Source organism: Lynx canadensis, chromosome B4 (genome assembly GCF_007474595.2).
Source record: "Lynx canadensis isolate LIC74 chromosome B4, mLynCan4.pri.v2, whole genome shotgun sequence".
In the NCBI taxonomy this organism is placed as follows: domain Eukaryota; kingdom Metazoa; phylum Chordata; class Mammalia; order Carnivora; family Felidae; genus Lynx; species Lynx canadensis.
The window spans coordinates 46,070,961-46,089,226 of record NC_044309.1 but is presented as its reverse complement, the minus strand read 5'-3'; the positions used below and the strand labels follow the sequence as shown (position 1 = coordinate 46,089,226).

The following is an 18,266-nucleotide window of genomic DNA, read 5'->3' as shown; positions in this document are numbered from 1 at the left end:
TCCGGTTGACATAACTATTCTGTTTAACTTGAATATTGTCATTCTTCCACATTAGTGGCATACACATCAGTGTATTTTTTTACTTCGCTCAAATGCCTCTTCATTTGGTATTTATGAGCTAGAAATGTCACATAGACAGGTGTGCTGCTTTTAGCCGGGGGATTTTTCCATTCACCTGGGATCTAAAAACACGAAATGCTCTACCTCTCAGCTCCTCTTCTTAGTTCCCGCCCCCTGTGGCAAGAAGCAGAGGAGTTTCACAGGGTTGAACTCTTATTAAACATTTACAGTTAAAGTGGACTCCAGCAATGAGCTCACTATTCTTGGGCATTATGAACAATGAGGGGAGAATGTAGACTATTTATTCTAATAATTAGGGGGACAATTTAAAAACTCATTTACTTTCATATTTTTCTTTCGTTTTTACAACTGGAAAAGGTCTCAGTTTGCAAATACTAAGCTTATGGTTTTATGAAATACATGAGAAGAACTAAGTATTTTATGTCTGTCTTGAAGGGGGGGGCGGTGTGAGAGTTCCATCTCACTGATTCTACAGCAGAGTGCTCATACCAAAGCCCTGTCACTCACACTGGCTCAGAGCAGGGGATACAGTTTGACCGTGCACAGTGACCTTGAACACACAGCTGCTGTGGCCCGCAGATTGTGCCACAGTGAAAGGCAAGATTGCTTTTAAAAACGTGACCTAAGAAAATAAAATATGGTAGATATTATCATTTTCACATCTTGAGTCTTTTGTTGCAAGGAGGATACCGTGAATTTGTTGGCAGTTGATTGTTGGAAGTGTAAACATTTCAGTTTCCAGAGAAAAGGATGAATCCATTGTCGGTGTGTTAACACTTAAACTCTGTGAAGCTTTAGATGAGATTTCCATGTCTCCAGTTCTCTCTCCTCAGCTCTTGCTTCAGGTCTCAAAAAGCAGGCATAGATTATCCGTTGTCATACCCTTCGCTTATGCTGTGATTCTGCCTGATCTTTCCATTGGTTTCCTTACGTGAAGTCAGTGTGTCTTAGAATGCAGTTTTCAGAATTCCGTGGCTGAGGATTATGTTAGGTTCTATCTCTTGTTGCTGGGTGCATTCTTTTACTGGGATATAACTGTGGTAAATATGACAGCTGTTATTGGAGTTCCATTAAACTCATCTGGTGAGTTTAGGAACTCCTTTCATGCTTCTTGTAGGCACTCTGAGGACTTTACCTTGGAATCCTACTAATGGGATCAGGGTTATTCTTTAAAGAGGGTACACCAACTGTGTGCTTCCTGGGAAAGACACTCTGTGCCTCACTCTTGTTTGAGACGCTTTCCCTATGGAGGGACTCTGACTTGACAGCGTGGCCAGATGGACACTCCTGTGGAGGAGTGAGCTCATACTGAGTTTCTAGCACAGGTGTTTCAGTTCCTTAAATACCCTTTCTCCCCTTTACCAAAGAACACTCCTTAGTTACCTGGGAAGGTTCTTATCAGTTGTGTGTTGGTGTGGGAGGAGCACTCCTTGGGCAAGGGAGAAAAAGGACTCAGTGCGATCGGCTAGATCAGCCCTACAGACATGTGGAATGACACATTGGATCAGAACACCTTGACATCCCCATATCATACATGAAATGCTGCCTGGGTCTCAATGAGAGTCCATCCAGGCAGCACCAAGAACTACACTGAATGTATTGCTGACACCATATCCCCATCCACACCCCAGAATCCTGTGTATCTTTTAGTTCAGGAGGTGGCTTCAGGGACTGAATTGCCTTGTTTGGGAGTGAGCAGCCAGATCTCTTATGAAACCTAAGAGAAGGTTCTCAATGGTTGAAAGCCTCCAGCTGTCCAAAAGCCTCTGACCAATTGGAAATTCCCTTGGTTAGTGACAGGAGTGGACAGAAAAGTGGCAGAAGTGGAAGAAAATGCTTGGGAAGGTATGGCCATCAACTGTTGGCAGCCCGTTGTGTTGCCAACATCTAGCTGCTCATAGGATGTTCCAGGGATGTGGGTTGGAAGGACATAATGACAGATGTTTCTTAAATATCTTGCCTAACTGGAAAAGCACACAAGCTTCTCACAGGTGCTACAGAAAATGACACGGTAGGTGGAGACAGTTTTCATTACAAACTGCCCCTGTTGCTTCCAGCAGTTGGAGACAGTTTCAACCTCATGTGGATGTGGTAATAGAAAGATGCAGTGGTTTCTCCATCATTCTAGAGCTTTTAGCTACTCTGAGATATTCAGGAAGCAAGTATCAGATGTGAGATGCTTTAAAGAAATGTGGCCTGAATTCCATTCATATTCTCAGAGAGGGCTAGCTACCTTGCCTGGGAAAAAATTACTTTGGAGAAGGGGAACAAAAAGACATCACCACAGAACTGATAGATGAAGCATTTTTATGTGCTGTCTCCCTCCAATAAGAGGAGACCCAAACTTACCAAGAGGACCTAGTTATATAGACACAAAGAAGTGCAGGATTACTGAAGGAAATTCGGATTGGGTTTGGGGAAGCTATACTGGCATGGGCTTAATTCCTTAATATGGAACAGGTCCTGTTTGGGGACGGGGCTAGACTATTAAACTTGTTTCTGCCAGGTGAAAGGGGTTCTTGGGCAGCTGATTATCAGGGAGACCATTTTGCCAACGCTTCTAGTCCTGAAACTTGGAACCTGGTTCTTCAGTGAACTCTACCTGTATTGGCCACATCTGCAGGCCTCCTCGGCCAGGGACCTTGACCAGCTTTCCCTTCTTCTGAGAAGCCCAGTCAGTACTGTCAACAAAATGATTCATTTGATAACCATATGCTATCCTGTCATAAATCTTCCATTATTATCTTAAAATCTTATTTAAACCTTATGTTATCCTTTATCTTTTTCATTTATTAGCTTAACTCCCCTGCTGAATTCTTTTTCAAGCTGAGGACTATGTCTTTTTCATCTTTGTGTTCTCCAGGAGGCCCAGCACTTCTTAAGTTTTCAGTAAATATTTGTTATCTAAATTAGCTTACATGTAGGTTTGTATCATTTCTGTTTCACGTGACTCATTTTCTTAGTGTAGAATATCAGTGATTCTATTAGTCATGAGACAATATGAAGTGTAGTGAAAACTTGAGATTGTTTTGAAATAAATGATTTACAAAGTATATTTGTTCAGAGCAAACATACAGCTGTTACAGAAAAGTAATATGAAAGTGTTTTCATCTATTTAAGTAGATTTAAATACAATTTTAAGAGTTAATAAAAATACTGAGATGAGCCAGTGCTAATTTTATGTCATCCTTAAATACTGAACTTTAATAAAAAGCTAATAGCTCTGGAGACCTAGCTCCACTCATAGGAAGAGACAAGTCCTTGAGTCTGTATGAGCTGAGAATGGTTGTGATAATTTCTACATATTCTTTAAAAAAATTTTTTTTTAATGTTTTTATTTATTTTTGAGACAGAGACAGAGCATGAGCAGGGGAGGGGCAGAGAGAGAGGGAGACACAGAATCTGAAGCAGGATCCAGGCTCCGAGCTGTCAGCACAGAGCCTGACGCAGGGCTCGAACTCACAGACTGCGAGATCATGACCTGAGCTGAGGTCGGACTCTTAACCGACTGAGCCACCCAGGCACCCCAATTTCTATATATTCTTAAAGGTAAATATAAACTGATCTATTTAGCCATTGGGAAGTCTCCCAGTAACCAAGCCAAGCCAAACCATAGCACTGTTTTACCCTCAGAGGAGTAAAGAATTTGATTATCAGGAGCAGCCTCATCTTAGCAAGAAAGAGTGAATTTGCGTCCCTTTGGGAAGTTCTCCATCATCATTGGATAGATGGTGACAAAACCATCTTTTCCATTTTTTTTTTAAATTTTGAAGTCAGTTATTAAATAAGCACAGTTTAAAAATACATGTATCCTCCCACAACCATCTGTAAAAATAAGACTTAAGAATTTGAGTTAATAGGGTGACAGAATGGGTGACATAAACATTTGTTTCACAAAAATGACTATAACTGGGGATTCTCATTGGGAGGATTTATATGGAATAACACGTATGAAATCTTCGATATCAGTCTTTTTAAAAAACTGTTATCATTATGAGTTAGAAAACAAATAATCAAGTTTTTGGTCTTGGTAGGTAATGTTCAGAAAACTCGTTTTCTTTAAAAAATATTGGGGTTGCCTGCGTGGCTCAGTCTGTTAAGCAATGACTCTTGGTTTCGGCTCAGGTCATGGTCTCACGGTTCATGAGTTTGAGCCCCTTGTCGGGCTGACAGCACAGGGCCTGCTTGGGATTCTCTGTCTCTCTGTTTCTCTCTCTCTGCCCCTCCCCAGCTCGCGCTCTCTGTCTCTCACAAAATAAACTTAAAAAATAAAAAATAATCTTGTGTCTTGGCCTTTACTTATTCACTGTGTATCACTTTATTCTACATGCTTTTTGTCTATTATATTCCTGAGGGTGCCAGACTAAACATAAATATAGAAGGAAAAAAGGAAAAATACTGAATTTGGACTTTCATTTCTTGGTAACATAGAGAAAAGAGAATAAATGGGTCATTAGTACAAATAAAGATCAGCCTACAGATGAGAAATAAGGTTCTGTTATTTCCTTCTCTTTCTTCTGTGTTGTAATTCTGAGTAAAAGCAAAAGGGGCCCGTGACAGTTGATTAATTCTGCATCACTCCTTCCTGTCCTGTGATGAGGCACAGGATAACCAGCCCTACAGCAAAACACCATGAAGGAGTCATGGACTTCAGCCCTTTCATTTACAAATGAGGAAAGTAACAGAGCTTTGAGTGGGTCTCCCAAGCTCTCACTCTCACTATGTTCCCCAGGCCCATATCTGCAATAATTCCAGAGTCTTCTGGAATTTCATCAGGAGGCTGAACTGAATCAGGGGCTCCCATTTCAGATCAGCCTTATCTTGAAAGGCTCTTTTATTGGTAGCTCTTCCTCAGACTCTTTGTGGATTTCAGAGTCCTATTCTTACTCACATTTTATGGAATGAAGCAATGTATACAAATATACTCTATATAGAATTTTTTAAAGCATTACATTATTTTAGCAGGGGGATCATCAAAAGTATAACTACTCTGTTTTGTGCTGAAGTATATATAGCTTGAATAATGGTAGAAGATACCATTTATTAAGCATTTACTGTTAGGGACAGTGTTAGTAAAGTGCTAAGGGCTTTTATAAACATTTTGTCTCTGAACACAGATTAATGTTGGCTTTGGTTAAAGGCCAAATACACATTTCTTTGTTTTGAGTTAGATTTGCTAGTCTAATTAGAACTAGGAGTAAGTAAAAACGTGTTGGGCACTATGGTTTTTCAATTTAACAGAGATCTGGATTCAGTCAATAGATCTGTATAATAAACATATGGCTTTGGTTTCATGGAATCAATTACTGTCCTTCCTAATGGAGGTATAGTGGAAGCCTTATCTTGCTGGTTACGGATTTTGCTGTGCACAGTTCTGTTACCTAGTTTGGCATTTCTTCGGTCCTTTTGTCTAGAGAGGAGAATCTTTAGTCACTCCACTTCAAATCCTGTAGTTGTTGGTAAAAGACTGAAATGAATGGATCTCAGGAAAAGTACTATAGTTACTCAGGAACTGGCTGTTCTTGAGTTTAAAAAGCTGCAGTGACTGAGAGCCACTGAAAATAGACTAAGTATAGGTGCTATTTTGCCCACTGGTTGCTGAGCTTCTGAGCCTCCGTTTGCATGAGGTGGTCCAAACTGGATTGTCTTTCTGCAGTTGCTGCCTGCCAGTGTGGTAAGCCAGTTTATGCCACTGCCCAGCTACCATGCCTAAGACATGATGCCTATGTCTGTGTCTTTTTAAAAAAAGATAGTTCCTTGGTTACTCATCCTGACAGTTTGCACAAGCCAAGTGACAGCACCCTAGATGACATTGGTGGCCTCCATTTTCCCTGGCCCTGGTCATGTCACCTGTGGTTCTGGAGAAGCGCCAGATCCAGGACTTTTCATCCAGTCTAACTTCTCAGTGTTTCACAGGCACTTTTGTGTTTGGGCCCAGGGCTGAGCTACCAGAAAAGCAAAAGACTCGGCCCTGCCCTTGAGAACCTAACGATTAATTTGGGGAAACATGCCTAGAGTAGGTGAAAGAGAGGAGCACATGATCATGCGCTGTACCACGTGATGTGGTGATCGGGGTGATGGAATGTCATCTGTGGAGGTTGGGGAAGATTTGATTATGGCAATGGGATTGTAGTTGAACCTGGGAAGAGGAGTAAGATTTGGTGGGGGTCAGACCCTGGCATTCTGATTGAGGGGGGAGAAACATGATTCAAAATGTCAGGACTGAACATCGACTTGAAGAGGGTAGTGGGGGGACTAGAGTGGATTTCTTTTGCAAAGGGGAGAAGTGAGAGTTGAGAAAAAATGAAATCAAATGACACAAGCCCTTTAAACCAGGAGGACAAATGTGTGAGCCTTCAGGGATTTGGCTGCAGCCTCTGCCACCTCTCACTCACCAGGTCCTCTGACCTCACGGAGCATCTGCTCTCCTCCTCTTCTGCCACCAGCTCTCAAGCCAAGACTTCCCTCTCCCCGAGGGCTCCAAGAGCCTCTTAACTAGTCTTCTCCTGTCTTCTGCAGTGTCCCCCAGAATCCCTCAGTCGCAGTGGAGCCAAAGTTGTACTTTTATATTTTAATGTAATCCAGATTTATATAACTCCCTGGTCTAATATGCATCATTGCTTTTCATATAAATTCCCAAATCCATAACTGACTCACAAGGCCCTGTAATGGCTGCTCCTGTCTGCCTCTCCAACTTCATCTCATGCCATGTAAGTCCTCATTCCATCTCACTTCTGTAGGCCTCCTCTCAGGTGCTGTAAACCTGCGGTGGCAGTCTCTCTGGGCCTTTGCAGACGCCCTCTCCTCCTGTCCTCCACTCCCTTCACATTTCCTGCTGGAGTCAGTGTATTTGTCAAGCCTTCCCTAGCCACTAGGCAAAGTTGGTTTTCTCTGTGATACACATTCCTTTGGCCACCTGCCTATAATTAGTTAATTATTCATCTAATTATTTGGTTAGCATTTGTCCCACTAAACTCTCCATTCCAGAAAGGGCCTCTGTTTCACCTAGTGCCATGTCCTGCTCACAGTAGGTGCTCACTAAATCTCTTTAACTTAAGTGTGATTCCAGTAGCCTCTAGTGTTGTTTGGTTGACTGAACAGATATCCCTTTCTTCCTGACCACTTTGTGAAGTCTCCAGGGAGGCTGTGCAGTTGGCCAAGAAGACTGTTGATTGAAATACACAGAAGTAGTCCTTGGGAGAGCCTTCTACAGGGTAGCTCAGAAGGCTTGGAGCTTCACGTAGAATGGCATGAGAGATGAGTTATATGGTGATTCATAGACAGTTTATAAGTTAGTCAAATTTGATTTTTAAGAGTCATTCTCTTGAGACCAGACTCATACCCCTTTTTCCTCTTGACTCATAGAGTTATCTCCCAATTTATAATCTCACTTCACCCATTGCTTTGATGATCACTGTAAAACCTGCCCAGCAGCCACTTCATCCTTATCTAGGTCCTAATTGTAGTTGGTCTGATTAATTTCCTAAGGGACGTGCCCTGATACCCTGAGCCCGGGGGTATTATTGGACCTTCCAAGTCATTATTGGAATTCTGACCCCTGCAGGTATGATTGGGCTCTCTGGATCATATGGAGTTCTGAGCCACTTATGGACATCAGAAAAAATTTTTTCTCTCTACCTTTCATGTAGAGTCAGAAGCACACTAAAGATTGGGTATGGAGGAAGCACAGTAAGGATTCAGTATTGCTTGTCAATGACCAGAGTAGCACTCATTGATTCTACATTTTTTTCTGTAGTAGCAGAAAAAAGTGTTTCTTGCCCTGTGCTGCCTCTGTCACCCTGAGAGTCTTCTAGGGCATTGTGGTCCAAGAATAGGAAGCAGATTCTGGGCCCCCGCCCATGCCAGCATAGCTTTAGGCTTTGAATGGAATCAGGAAATCCTTTTGAGCACCAAAAATATACAAGACTTGTGTCCATCAACAGCTATTCATTGTAACAAGGAAGGATTCAGTAAACATTTATTGAATTTCAGTTATGTGCCAAGCACTGTGCTAAATGCTGAGGGGATTACAAAGGAGTGTGAGACATAATTCTTATCCACAAGTAGTTCACAGTGTAGTAAAGCTGGAGAAATAGAGGTCACCACACACACACACACAAAGATAATTCACACTTACCAAGTCAGTGGCAAATACTTACTGCCAGATGGTTGCCATAAATTTTATGAAATTTCTAAGTTGGCAGGACCATATATATACTGGTCAGGAAAGATTTTTTTTTTTTTTTTAAGCAACAGAAGAGTATTGAAACTGTTGGAGAGCAACTCAGTAAGGGAAGATAGCATCCTGAAATTTGTTTCTGGGACCTGGCCCCCCAGCATCAACCTAAGACCCCTGGCCAGCTCTCCAGAGCTCTGTCAGAGCTGTCTGTCTGTGTCTGTCTGGCTGCCACTGGTGTCACCTGTGTGTTCAGAAGGTTTTGATGTGAAATGTATTTTATTAGTTATGGTAAAAAAAAAAAAATCCTTGGTAGACTTCTGTAGAAGAGGTATGACCTGGGCTAGCCTATGGTTTGGAAGGAAATACAAAATGGATTGGGGAGACTGGATTGCCAAAGGCTCAAGATTGGAAAACAAAGGTGTGTTAGGAAAAGAGAAGACTGATTTTTCCTTTTACATGTAGGGTGGTGGCATGGAAAATCAGATTGGACAATAGATTGGGATTAGATTAGGAAGGGTCTTGAATGTCTGCTCACAATCGTAGATTTTATCCTGTGGATATTTGGGAGCAGAGATTACATCAAAACTTTATTTTAAGATGCTTCATCTGGCAGCAGATTGGACATGAGTTGGGAACAGAGCAAGTCAATCAGAGAGAGAGCTGTTACTGAATTTATCTGAGTGAGGTATGAAGGTCCTGGACCAGGGGGCGGCAGGAGAATGGAAAGGCAGGACAGTAGGAGAGACTGAAAGGAAAGTCAGTGTGTTGGCATAGCAACTGGATGTTGTTGAGCTGACCAGGAGGCTGGGGCTACCATGGATGGGGATGCGGAAGGAAAGCGAGGGAGGCGTTGGCTTTGACTTTATTTTAAAGGTGTTAGTAAGTCTTTCAAGTAAACATGACCAAAGGGAGTTGAAAGTGTTAGATTGGATTTGGGGACATCAAACAGTACAAACTTGGACATCTTTATTTTCAGGTGAAATGAGCAAATACAGTTTCTTAAATAACCTTCCTATCCATGCTGACGAGGCATCCCAAATTCTTACTTCTCGGGAAGTCCCCGGACACTGCTTGCTTGCCGTTGTCTTCATCCCTTAACATTACTGCAGGATCAGTCAGGGCTGCCTCTGTGAATCTGGCTTCCCTCTTACAGAACTTGTTGATTTTACTCAGTGGTGGGTTCTGGCCATATTCCTTTTGTTTGGTTATTCTGGTTGCGCTCTTTAGAAAAATCTTTGTTTGTTTGAGGGCATTTATTAGGAGTCCTCGCTGTGTGTCATGGGTGTTTTAAGAGGAGTTTCTGGGTGTGGCTCTCTATTGCCAATTTGAAAGATCAGTAAAATAGGTATCACTCTACATCTTCTGAGAGTTCTTTACTAAACAATACTTCTGAATTTTGCTAATTGATCTAGATCTAGATCTTGGGGAATAATGAGATCTAGACATTCTGAATAAAGAGAATTGCATTATTATAGTATTTGGGTTTTTTTTTTTCCTGCTAGTACTTTGAAACTTTAAAATTCTTTTTTTGTCTAGGCGATAAGTGTATTAATCCCCAAATTAGATTAGATAGAATCTTTCATTCCCTGATTGGGCGAGGTGATAGAGTGATGCAGAGTAAGCTTTTTTGGAGGTGTCATTTATGGGCAAGTTTTGTGAGATGTAGGCTACTTCTTGGGCTTCCTGGATGGTCTCCACAGCAGTGCGTACCTGTCCGCTTTCCTCTTGGTCTGTGCTCTGGTGGACACAGAGTGAATGGGATAAGAGCTTAAAGTTAATGCCTTATATTATTTAGGGATTTTTCTCATCAGTGCTGCTCCATGGAGGATTGGCTAAATAAGACAAAGAAGGAATGCTGCTAAGGTTGTTCAGAAAAATATGCCATGGTCTCTACCCTCTCAGAAGTGATTTATCAATCATGTGTGGCTTGGCTTACCCAGACAAACCTATGTACATTGGAATAGTACAGCTACTTATTTTTGTTTGCTTTCTTTAGGGGTGTGAAATTATGGTTCCTTCATTTTCTTGTTCATTTTATTTAACTAACTTCAACTCTCCGTGTGTATAGTCTGCTGACCCTGGAAGAATTGAGTCTTTTTGTGAGTGGCTAGAGATCAAAGTTTGCCTGAGTCAGTCACTTCACTGTGAAGTGAAATGTATATTTATTATCAAAATAACATTTCAACAATTGAAACATACATTTCAGCAATTTAATTTTTTTAATAATTTTTTTTAGTGTTTATTTTTGAGAGAGAGAGACAGAGACAGAGTGAGTGGGGGAGGGGTGGAGAGAGAGAGGGAGACAGAATCCAAAGCAGTCTCCAGGCTCTGAGCTGTCAGCACAGAGCCTGATGTGGGGCTTGAACTCACGAGCCTGGAGATCATGATCTGAGCTGAAGTTGGATGTTTAACCAACTGAGCCACCCAGGAGCCCCAGAAATTTAGTTTTTAATATTAGGGTTGCCTACTTTGTGCAATAGCAAAGTAGCAGATTTTATTTTCAGTACGGAGAGAAATGTTCTCTACAGGTGCCAGGTATACTTCACTTAAATCCTTCATATGCATTCTGGAATAAGAAGTGAATGGGTTGTATTATGTCACAAAAATGGAGTCTTTGTTTTACAAAGGTTGAACTACATGAAGACTATATTTAAAAACTGAAGCTATATAAACTCTGTGAAAATTTAATATAAAAATTAATTTGCATTGACTTTTTAGAAAAGTCTGTCTTGAAGTAGAGCTTTGTATAAGCACTGTTTCTATGTAGAGCTGTGGAATCCATTCAGAATATGAGAGGGAGCTGCCTGTAACTCTTCCCACCCTGGGCGGCTCTGCTGATAGTGCTCTAATGAGTGGCCGGAAGTGAAGAAGCCCTGCCTTTCTCCCTGCAGGGAACGCTCTTAACAGTAATGGAATTGACGTTCATCTCTAGTTAGAAAGACTAGGGAATCCATTTTTAGAATTTGAGGCTTAAACATTTATGTAACATCACTAAGCTGTAGTAAAGTGCTACTTTTGTTTTATTACAAATATTCCTTGTTAAGAAAAAAACTGTGATTTATAACTGGTGGCAAGGGTCAGAGGGAAGAGAAAAGAGTGACTAATTGGAATTGTTTAGTAGAGTTATATGTATTTTATTTTACTTGGCAGATTTTTTTCTTCTCTGAAAATTAAATGATAGTTCACATTGACTTTTTACATGGTATTTGTGACTAGAATTGTGGAGGTAGGTCACTTAAGGAAGAAGTTTTTTTGGCTGAATTAGAATAAGGTGATACATAATTATGAATGCCTTTAAGCTACACCAGATGTTTTCTGTGTCCAAAGTAACGTGTACATTTTTATGTATAAACCTACATTCTACTGGCTGGACTTGTGGAAGACTAACAGAAATTGTAGTTTGACTGCCTGTCCATCCAGATCTGTAGAGTCCAAATCTGCATGTCTACCCTCTGGTCTCCTTGTCTGCGTTTCTCTGCAGGCCAGGTGCATCTGCATGAATGTCTTCCTTCCTCTTTTTTTTTTTTTTTTTTTTTTTAAGTTTATTTATTTTTGACAGAGACAGAGTGCAAGCATGAGCTTGGGGGGGGGGGGGTGGCGGCAGAGAGAGAGGGAGACACAGAATCCAAAGCAGGCTCCAGGCTCCAAGCTGTCAGCACAGAGCCCGATGTGGGGCCTGAACTCACAAACCGTGAGATCATGACCTGAGCCAAATTCGGACACTCAACCAACCAAGCCACCCAGGCGCCCCTTATGTCTTCCTTTCTCTTAAAAACAAGTGTTTCAGCATACAGGGAGGAGTGGAAGCCACCATTCAGACTCAGGTCTGTCTTAGGGAAGCTCATATGGATTATACGACTTTCCATTTTCTACATTCCCAGGTGATAATGTAAAATCTAGGGATAGAAATTTGGTGAGATTGGATGGTGAGTTAAATCTTTAACAACTTTAAAAGGTATTTTAAAACATTTTCAACAGAGGAGGATAATGTGCCAATGTTGCATCATCTTGTAATGGAATCTAACATGGAGTCTGTGGGACCTTGGAGGGTTGTGACAGGGCCAATAAGATGGGTTTTGTATCTGTCAGCCATTTGTAACGAAAAGTTTGCGTAGATGAATTGTATTTTTCTTCCTATTAGATCTGGTTTGTAAGAGGAAGAAGGACATTTTAGACATATTTCAAAACTGAGTTGCTGATGAGGCCACAGATAGTTTTTCAAGAGTTCGGGGAAATCAGGCAGTGTCTCATCTGTTGTTAATTAATGAAATAAAACTGAGGTCACTAGAGTACAACGATGAATGAAAGGTCATTGAATGGAAAAAACTGTCAATGAAGGAGGGTGTTAGCAGAGTGGAACATTGTCCTAGATAAAGATCAGGGAAAATGTACTCTTTGGCTCAGGTCGTGTTTTCTGGAAGCGACTATGGTTTGGGACATCTCAGTCAAGACTGAGCTCTGTATGCTCTGATTTTAGTGAAATCTGTTCAGTATTTTAAGGCTATTCAGGTTTGTGCCAGAGATTCATTGAAAAGATAGGTAAAAAAGATTTCTTTTTGTTTTATAATGTGTTCTTACCGTGTGTTATTGCTGTTTTTGTTTGGCTTTTTTGTTTTGTTTTGAGGTTAAAAACTGGTTTCCTGCTCTTATTTCTGTTCTCTTAGAATTTTCTAGAGCCACACTCACTTTTGAGATACTCAAAAGTTAAAAGTGATTTAGGATCATGGTAGTAATTAGTGATAAGGCCGGACCTCAAACAGCCAACAGTGACTGACTCTGTGGTTTTTGCCAAATTGTGTCCCCTCTGAGAGTTGCTTTGTGGAGGATGGCCTGAAAGTCCTCAAGACAGCTTTCAGTTTCACAACCACCTTGCACACTGTGGTCCTGAACAAACCAGTGACTGTATTTATACTTTAACTAATTCATCTGTCAATTCTGTTACTGGTTTCATGCAAAGTGCATTTAGAGTTTCTTGTGTCTCTGGTTATGTCAGACCTCTTGCCTTTTTTTTTTCTCCCACACTGAAGCTTTTGAACCAGGTAGCTTTGGGGAAATGAGGCTCTGCCATCAGTTTGGGAGAGGCCCGTGGCCATTTTCAGCCTGGTATTGAGACCTGACTGGTCACGGCTAGTGAGGGCAGGACCCCATAGAAATCAGCAAGGCTGTCCCCGTATCCTAAGAGGGAGTTAATCTTGTAGTATTTGGAGAAGTGATGATATAGCACAGCCATTGAGTGTATAGTCTCTAGGGCCAGACTGCTGGGGCTCATATCCTAATTCTGCCAGTTATTACCTATGTTTTTCTGAACCTCTGTTTTCTTATTTGTAAAATGGGAATAATGATAGCACCTACCTCATAGTTACAAAGATTGAATAAATACTTTTAAAGTGCTTAGAGCAATGTTTGTCGCTTACCAAACATTAGTGTTTGCTAACGTTAACAATTATTAAGTAATTCTTTGATTACTTGTATTATTTGTTTATCTGATTACTTATAAATTTAAAATGGAATTCAACTGGAGTTTCCTTGGATTGTTTCTCTTTTCTCTGAGAATATTTACTGAAATATTGTTCTGTTAGATTTAAATGAGAGGCTATTACATGAACTGTATTTAGAGCCACGATAGAAAAAAAATCTGAGAACAGCTCTGTGGAGAAATACCGGACCCAGAGAAGTTAACAGAAGCTTATTAATATTTAAACTCCTACAATTAAATTGTAATCAGAATAGTGCCTGTCAGTTATTATGTTGGGTAGGTGTAAGGTAGATAAAGAACGATGAGACCCTTTAACACTTACTGTTAGAAGAACTACTTTCGGGGAAAAAAAAAAAAACACACCTCACCTTAAATAACTGTGTTATGCACTTAGACTGAAAAGGAACAGAACACTAACAGAAACAAATTATAAATACTAATCAGTGACACTCTTATACATAGGCCAAGGTAGGTTGACCGCTTTCTTGAGGTTCCCTGTGGGTTATGCTCTATGAGCATAGGTGTAGGAATTGTGACTGGCTCCATTTCAGTACTTGCAATGGCCCTTGTGTAACATTTCCTCAACTGTGAGTTGCCCTTACTATAAATAGATTTTAGGCAGTGGGGGGAATGGTTTGGGAAACTTATTTGAGTTACATTAAACTCATTTCCTTGGAGTCTTTAATATGCTAATATGTGCTGTGATTCTCCCAGGGAAATATGATACGCAGTATTTCTCTTACTCTTTGGACCAGTATCTTGTCTGTCAACTTCCTGTAGGACCCTAGTGCTTTGGAGCACACTTTGGGAAATGTAACCTTAGAGCATTGCTTTTTTCGCTTTGTGTCTCTGGCGAATCCTAACAAGATGTAGCTAAACAAATAGCTGCAGATCCAGGGTGGAGGAAGGCCTCCCAGGTGAGGCTGGGTCCTAAATGTATCTGAACTCAGCCTGTGCTCTTTCTCTGCCATCAGTCTTGGGGCTTGTCTGTGTTTTGCTTGCTGCGTGTGCATGCACAGGGCATGGTGGTGGTGGTGATAATCCTGAATAAGAGAACAGCATCAGAGTGTGAAATGAAAGTGGGTTTTGTGTGGCTGGAGGCCGTGCTTGGAAATGGTAAGTAATGAAGCCATGGAACTATACAGGAACACGTCCTGAGGGCCTCATCTATCACATGAAGGAGTATGGGATGTCTGTAATGGAACTGCCTACCTTTCCATCAGGTTACCTTAAGAACTGCTGATGAGTAAAAACTGCACAGACACTTAGGTGGAGGCTAGGAATGACACTTCAGCATTTTGCAGGTACCATAGCTGTCACAGGCCCCTTGCCATCCTAGCTTGCTGCATTGTGGAACCTGTACTGAGTACAGACAGTAGACACAGGAGTCCAGCAGATTCAACTTCAGTTGAACATACTACAGGGGATAATAAGGGATGACATACTCTCCCCTCCCAGCTCCCTGCATGTCTGCAGTTTTTGAGGACATGTTTTAGTTGCTTCTGGAAGTGGACTAAAGACTAACAGAATGTAACTCAAAGAACTGGAGATAAATGTTCAGTGAGATTTTAAGATCTTGTTTAGGGCTTGATTAAAGAGGTAAAAGTGGGGCTGCCCTGTCCTAATAACATGTTAATTGTTTTTTAATTAAATAGTACTAAAAATATACAAGTATTTCCTGTGATCCAAATCTCTTTGCTTCCTGACTTTGAACTTGGTGAGTAATGAGGGTTTGGCTAGCAGAAGATTTCTCTGAAAATTTATCAGAATCTTTAGATTCTGGGTTTGGATTTGAATAGCAAGGAATATTTATATTGGAAAACCCAGGGAAGACCATATTCATTTTTTCTTTTTCAGAGGTGGTGAGGGTGCCTCCAATGGTTGGGTAGATGTCTTGTCATTAAGAAATGGCAAGATGGTGATTTAATGAAGGTCACAGAGCAGATCATAGTAAGGACTGGACTAGGAAAAACAGGATTCTTCTGGGTGTAGGAATCTTGCCACAAGGCCTTCATGTACCCTAAGAAATTAGGGTCTGTCACCACTTCTTCATAGTGCTCAGCAAAATGAACAGTGGATCCCAGGAGTCACTGGTAATTATAGGAACCTTGATTAACTGTCCAGGAATTTCAAGGACTTGATGTGGAGAATATTTGCAAGAGTAGGGGCGCATATGTCTGTGATCCCTTTGACATAAAAAACCTACATAGTAGGAAGATTGAAATTTAACTCTAGCATTTTTAACTTGATCAATTTTATTTTGAAGAAATAACATCTGGCCTCAGTTCTTGGCTGTTTTGTTTTGTTTTTATATCCCCATTTCACCTCTCTGAATAGTTGTCTTGGCTTATTTGCTACTTTTTTTATTTTTTTATTTTAAAATATTTATTTATTTTGAGAGAGAGAGAGAGAGAGAGAGAGAGCATGTGAGTGAGTGAGCATGTGCATGCCAGCATGGAAGAAGCAGAGAAAGAAGGAGAGACAGAATCCCAAGCAGTCTCTATGCTGTCAGTGCAGAGCCCAGTGTGGGGCTTGATCTCATGAACCCATGAGATCATGACCTGAGCCAAAATCAAGAGTCAGGTGCTTAACTGATTGAGCCACCCAGGTGCCCTGTTTGCTACTTATTTTAAATCCTCTTTAAGTTCCATAGGAGAGTATTCATTTGGGAGACTGGGGGCAGGGAGGAAATGTAGGGTAGGTGAGGTTGGAGAGAGGGAGAAAGAGATGGGTCCAGTTAGGTGTCCTCAGGGGTACGGCTCCCCATCGTGGCCCTATAAGCCAAGGCTCACTGCCGGGCTGTATGCCAGGCTCCGTGGTGGACAGCTGTGGACAGGAGTACGTGTGTAGTGCTGTCCACTTGCATCTGTGGGATTTGACTTTTTTTTTTTTTAACCAGTTAGAGTTATATTTGAGCAGTTAACGAAAGGCTGATTTTTATCCTAGTGCATGGCATAGTAATTTTATGTGTATTTTTAGGTGGGTTTGCGGAGTTCTCCCGTTGTTTCCCTGGCCTCTGTGAAGGAAAATCTGCTGTAGTCCCTACCTGCATTTCTCAGCCTTGCCTTCCTGTTGCCAACATTGGGCCAACCCGAATTCTTCCCAATCTGTATCTTGGCTGCCAGCGAGATGTCCTCAACAAGGTGGGTGCTTTGAAAATATCCTTCATTGTAGGGTTTCTTGTTAGCAGCTGGAGAAATCGCGATTGCCCATCAGCTGTCGCTTCCAGAAAGGAAGTACAGCATTCTCAGTGTGACTCCCTGTGGCACTTGCATTAGCTTCTGGAGGGCTGTTTTGTTTGATGTTACTGATCGCCATAAGATGTAAATGTTGTCACACTTGCTTGTTCCTCAAAGATCCGGGAGACCTGGGATAGGACAGGATTTGTCAGAAGTGTAGCCGGATTTTCTTAGGGTATTAATTGTTCTGTTGTAGTCATTGGGCACACTCAGGAAGGCTGATACTTCCTGGATTATTTCACATTTGTAACTGTATTTGTTTACTGAGGCATACTAGAAAGGGACTCAGGCTGAGCTTGGATGGAGGAAGGGCCTCTGGCTGGAGGGATGGGGGTGGGAATAAGATGGTGAGGAGAAGGGCTAAGAGCACGCACTGCAGGCTGCCCCGTCAGAGGCTGCCTGGAGCAGCTTCGTTGAGAAAGAAGAGGGAGGAGCTCGGACTTGCTGAAAAGGTTCACACACGTGAAGCTGGTGTGCCCAATAGAGGAATCCATAGTGATCCAGCCCACCGTATTTAATGGTACAGGTGTAACAGTAGTAGAACTAAGGTCTGCCTGCCTGCACAGCTTATATGCTCTTAACTGGTAGTGCTGGGAAACTGTGCTCTAACTTCCCAGAAAAGAGGTTTTTCTCTAAAAGAGCAATCAAAGATCTTAATTTACCTGTTGGTGACTTACAGGTGCTACTTTATTTGTTTATTTATTTTTAAAGAGAGAGAGAGCAAGCAGGGGAGGGGCAGAGAGAGAGAGAGAGAGGATCCCAAGTAAGCTTTGCCCTGTCAGCACAGAACCCACTGTGGGGCTCAGTCTCATGAACCGTGAGATCATGACCTGAGCCAAAATCAAGAGTTGGATGCTTAACCGAATAAGCCATCCAGGCACCCCACAGGTGCTACTTACTTGTAAAGGGGGGAGGTACCTTTTCTCCTTGAGTAATTGAAAGAGTTGGGCTGACCATAAAACTAGCTCCCAGATTGGCTTGTATTAGCACGTGAAAAGCAAAAATACTCTGTGTTTGCCAGCAGTGTGGGATTCTTTCATTTTTTTTTTGTTTTTTCAAAACTCCCACCTCTGTAAAATTTTGCCTCGACACTGTTATTAATATCTCTGCTTTTACTGTGAGAGGTTTGAAAATTGATAGTTTATACTGTTTTGGGTTTTTTTGGTGTAAAAAGATGATTTTATTAAAGCACGGGGACAGGACCCATAGGCAGGAAGAGCTGCTGATAGTTTATACTTTTATTGAGCCTTTCTGGTGGGGTCACAGTTCCTTTGAACACATGATTATTGTT

At 41.4% G+C, this 18,266-nt stretch overlaps 1 protein-coding gene across 11 annotated transcripts in view; it reads left to right on the top strand.

The window, feature by feature from the left end:
* Positions 1 to 18,266, top strand: part of DUSP16 (dual specificity phosphatase 16) — a 90,133-nt gene that overhangs the window by 46,686 nt on the left and 25,181 nt on the right. For all 11 annotated transcript variants that reach the window (XM_030321752.2, XM_030321749.2, XM_030321744.2 and 8 more), the window contains one exon: positions 16,716 to 16,879. In XM_030321752.2, coding sequence (XP_030177612.1) covers positions 16,716 to 16,879 — 164 coding nt within the window. The remainder of the gene's footprint in view (positions 1 to 16,715; positions 16,880 to 18,266) is intronic.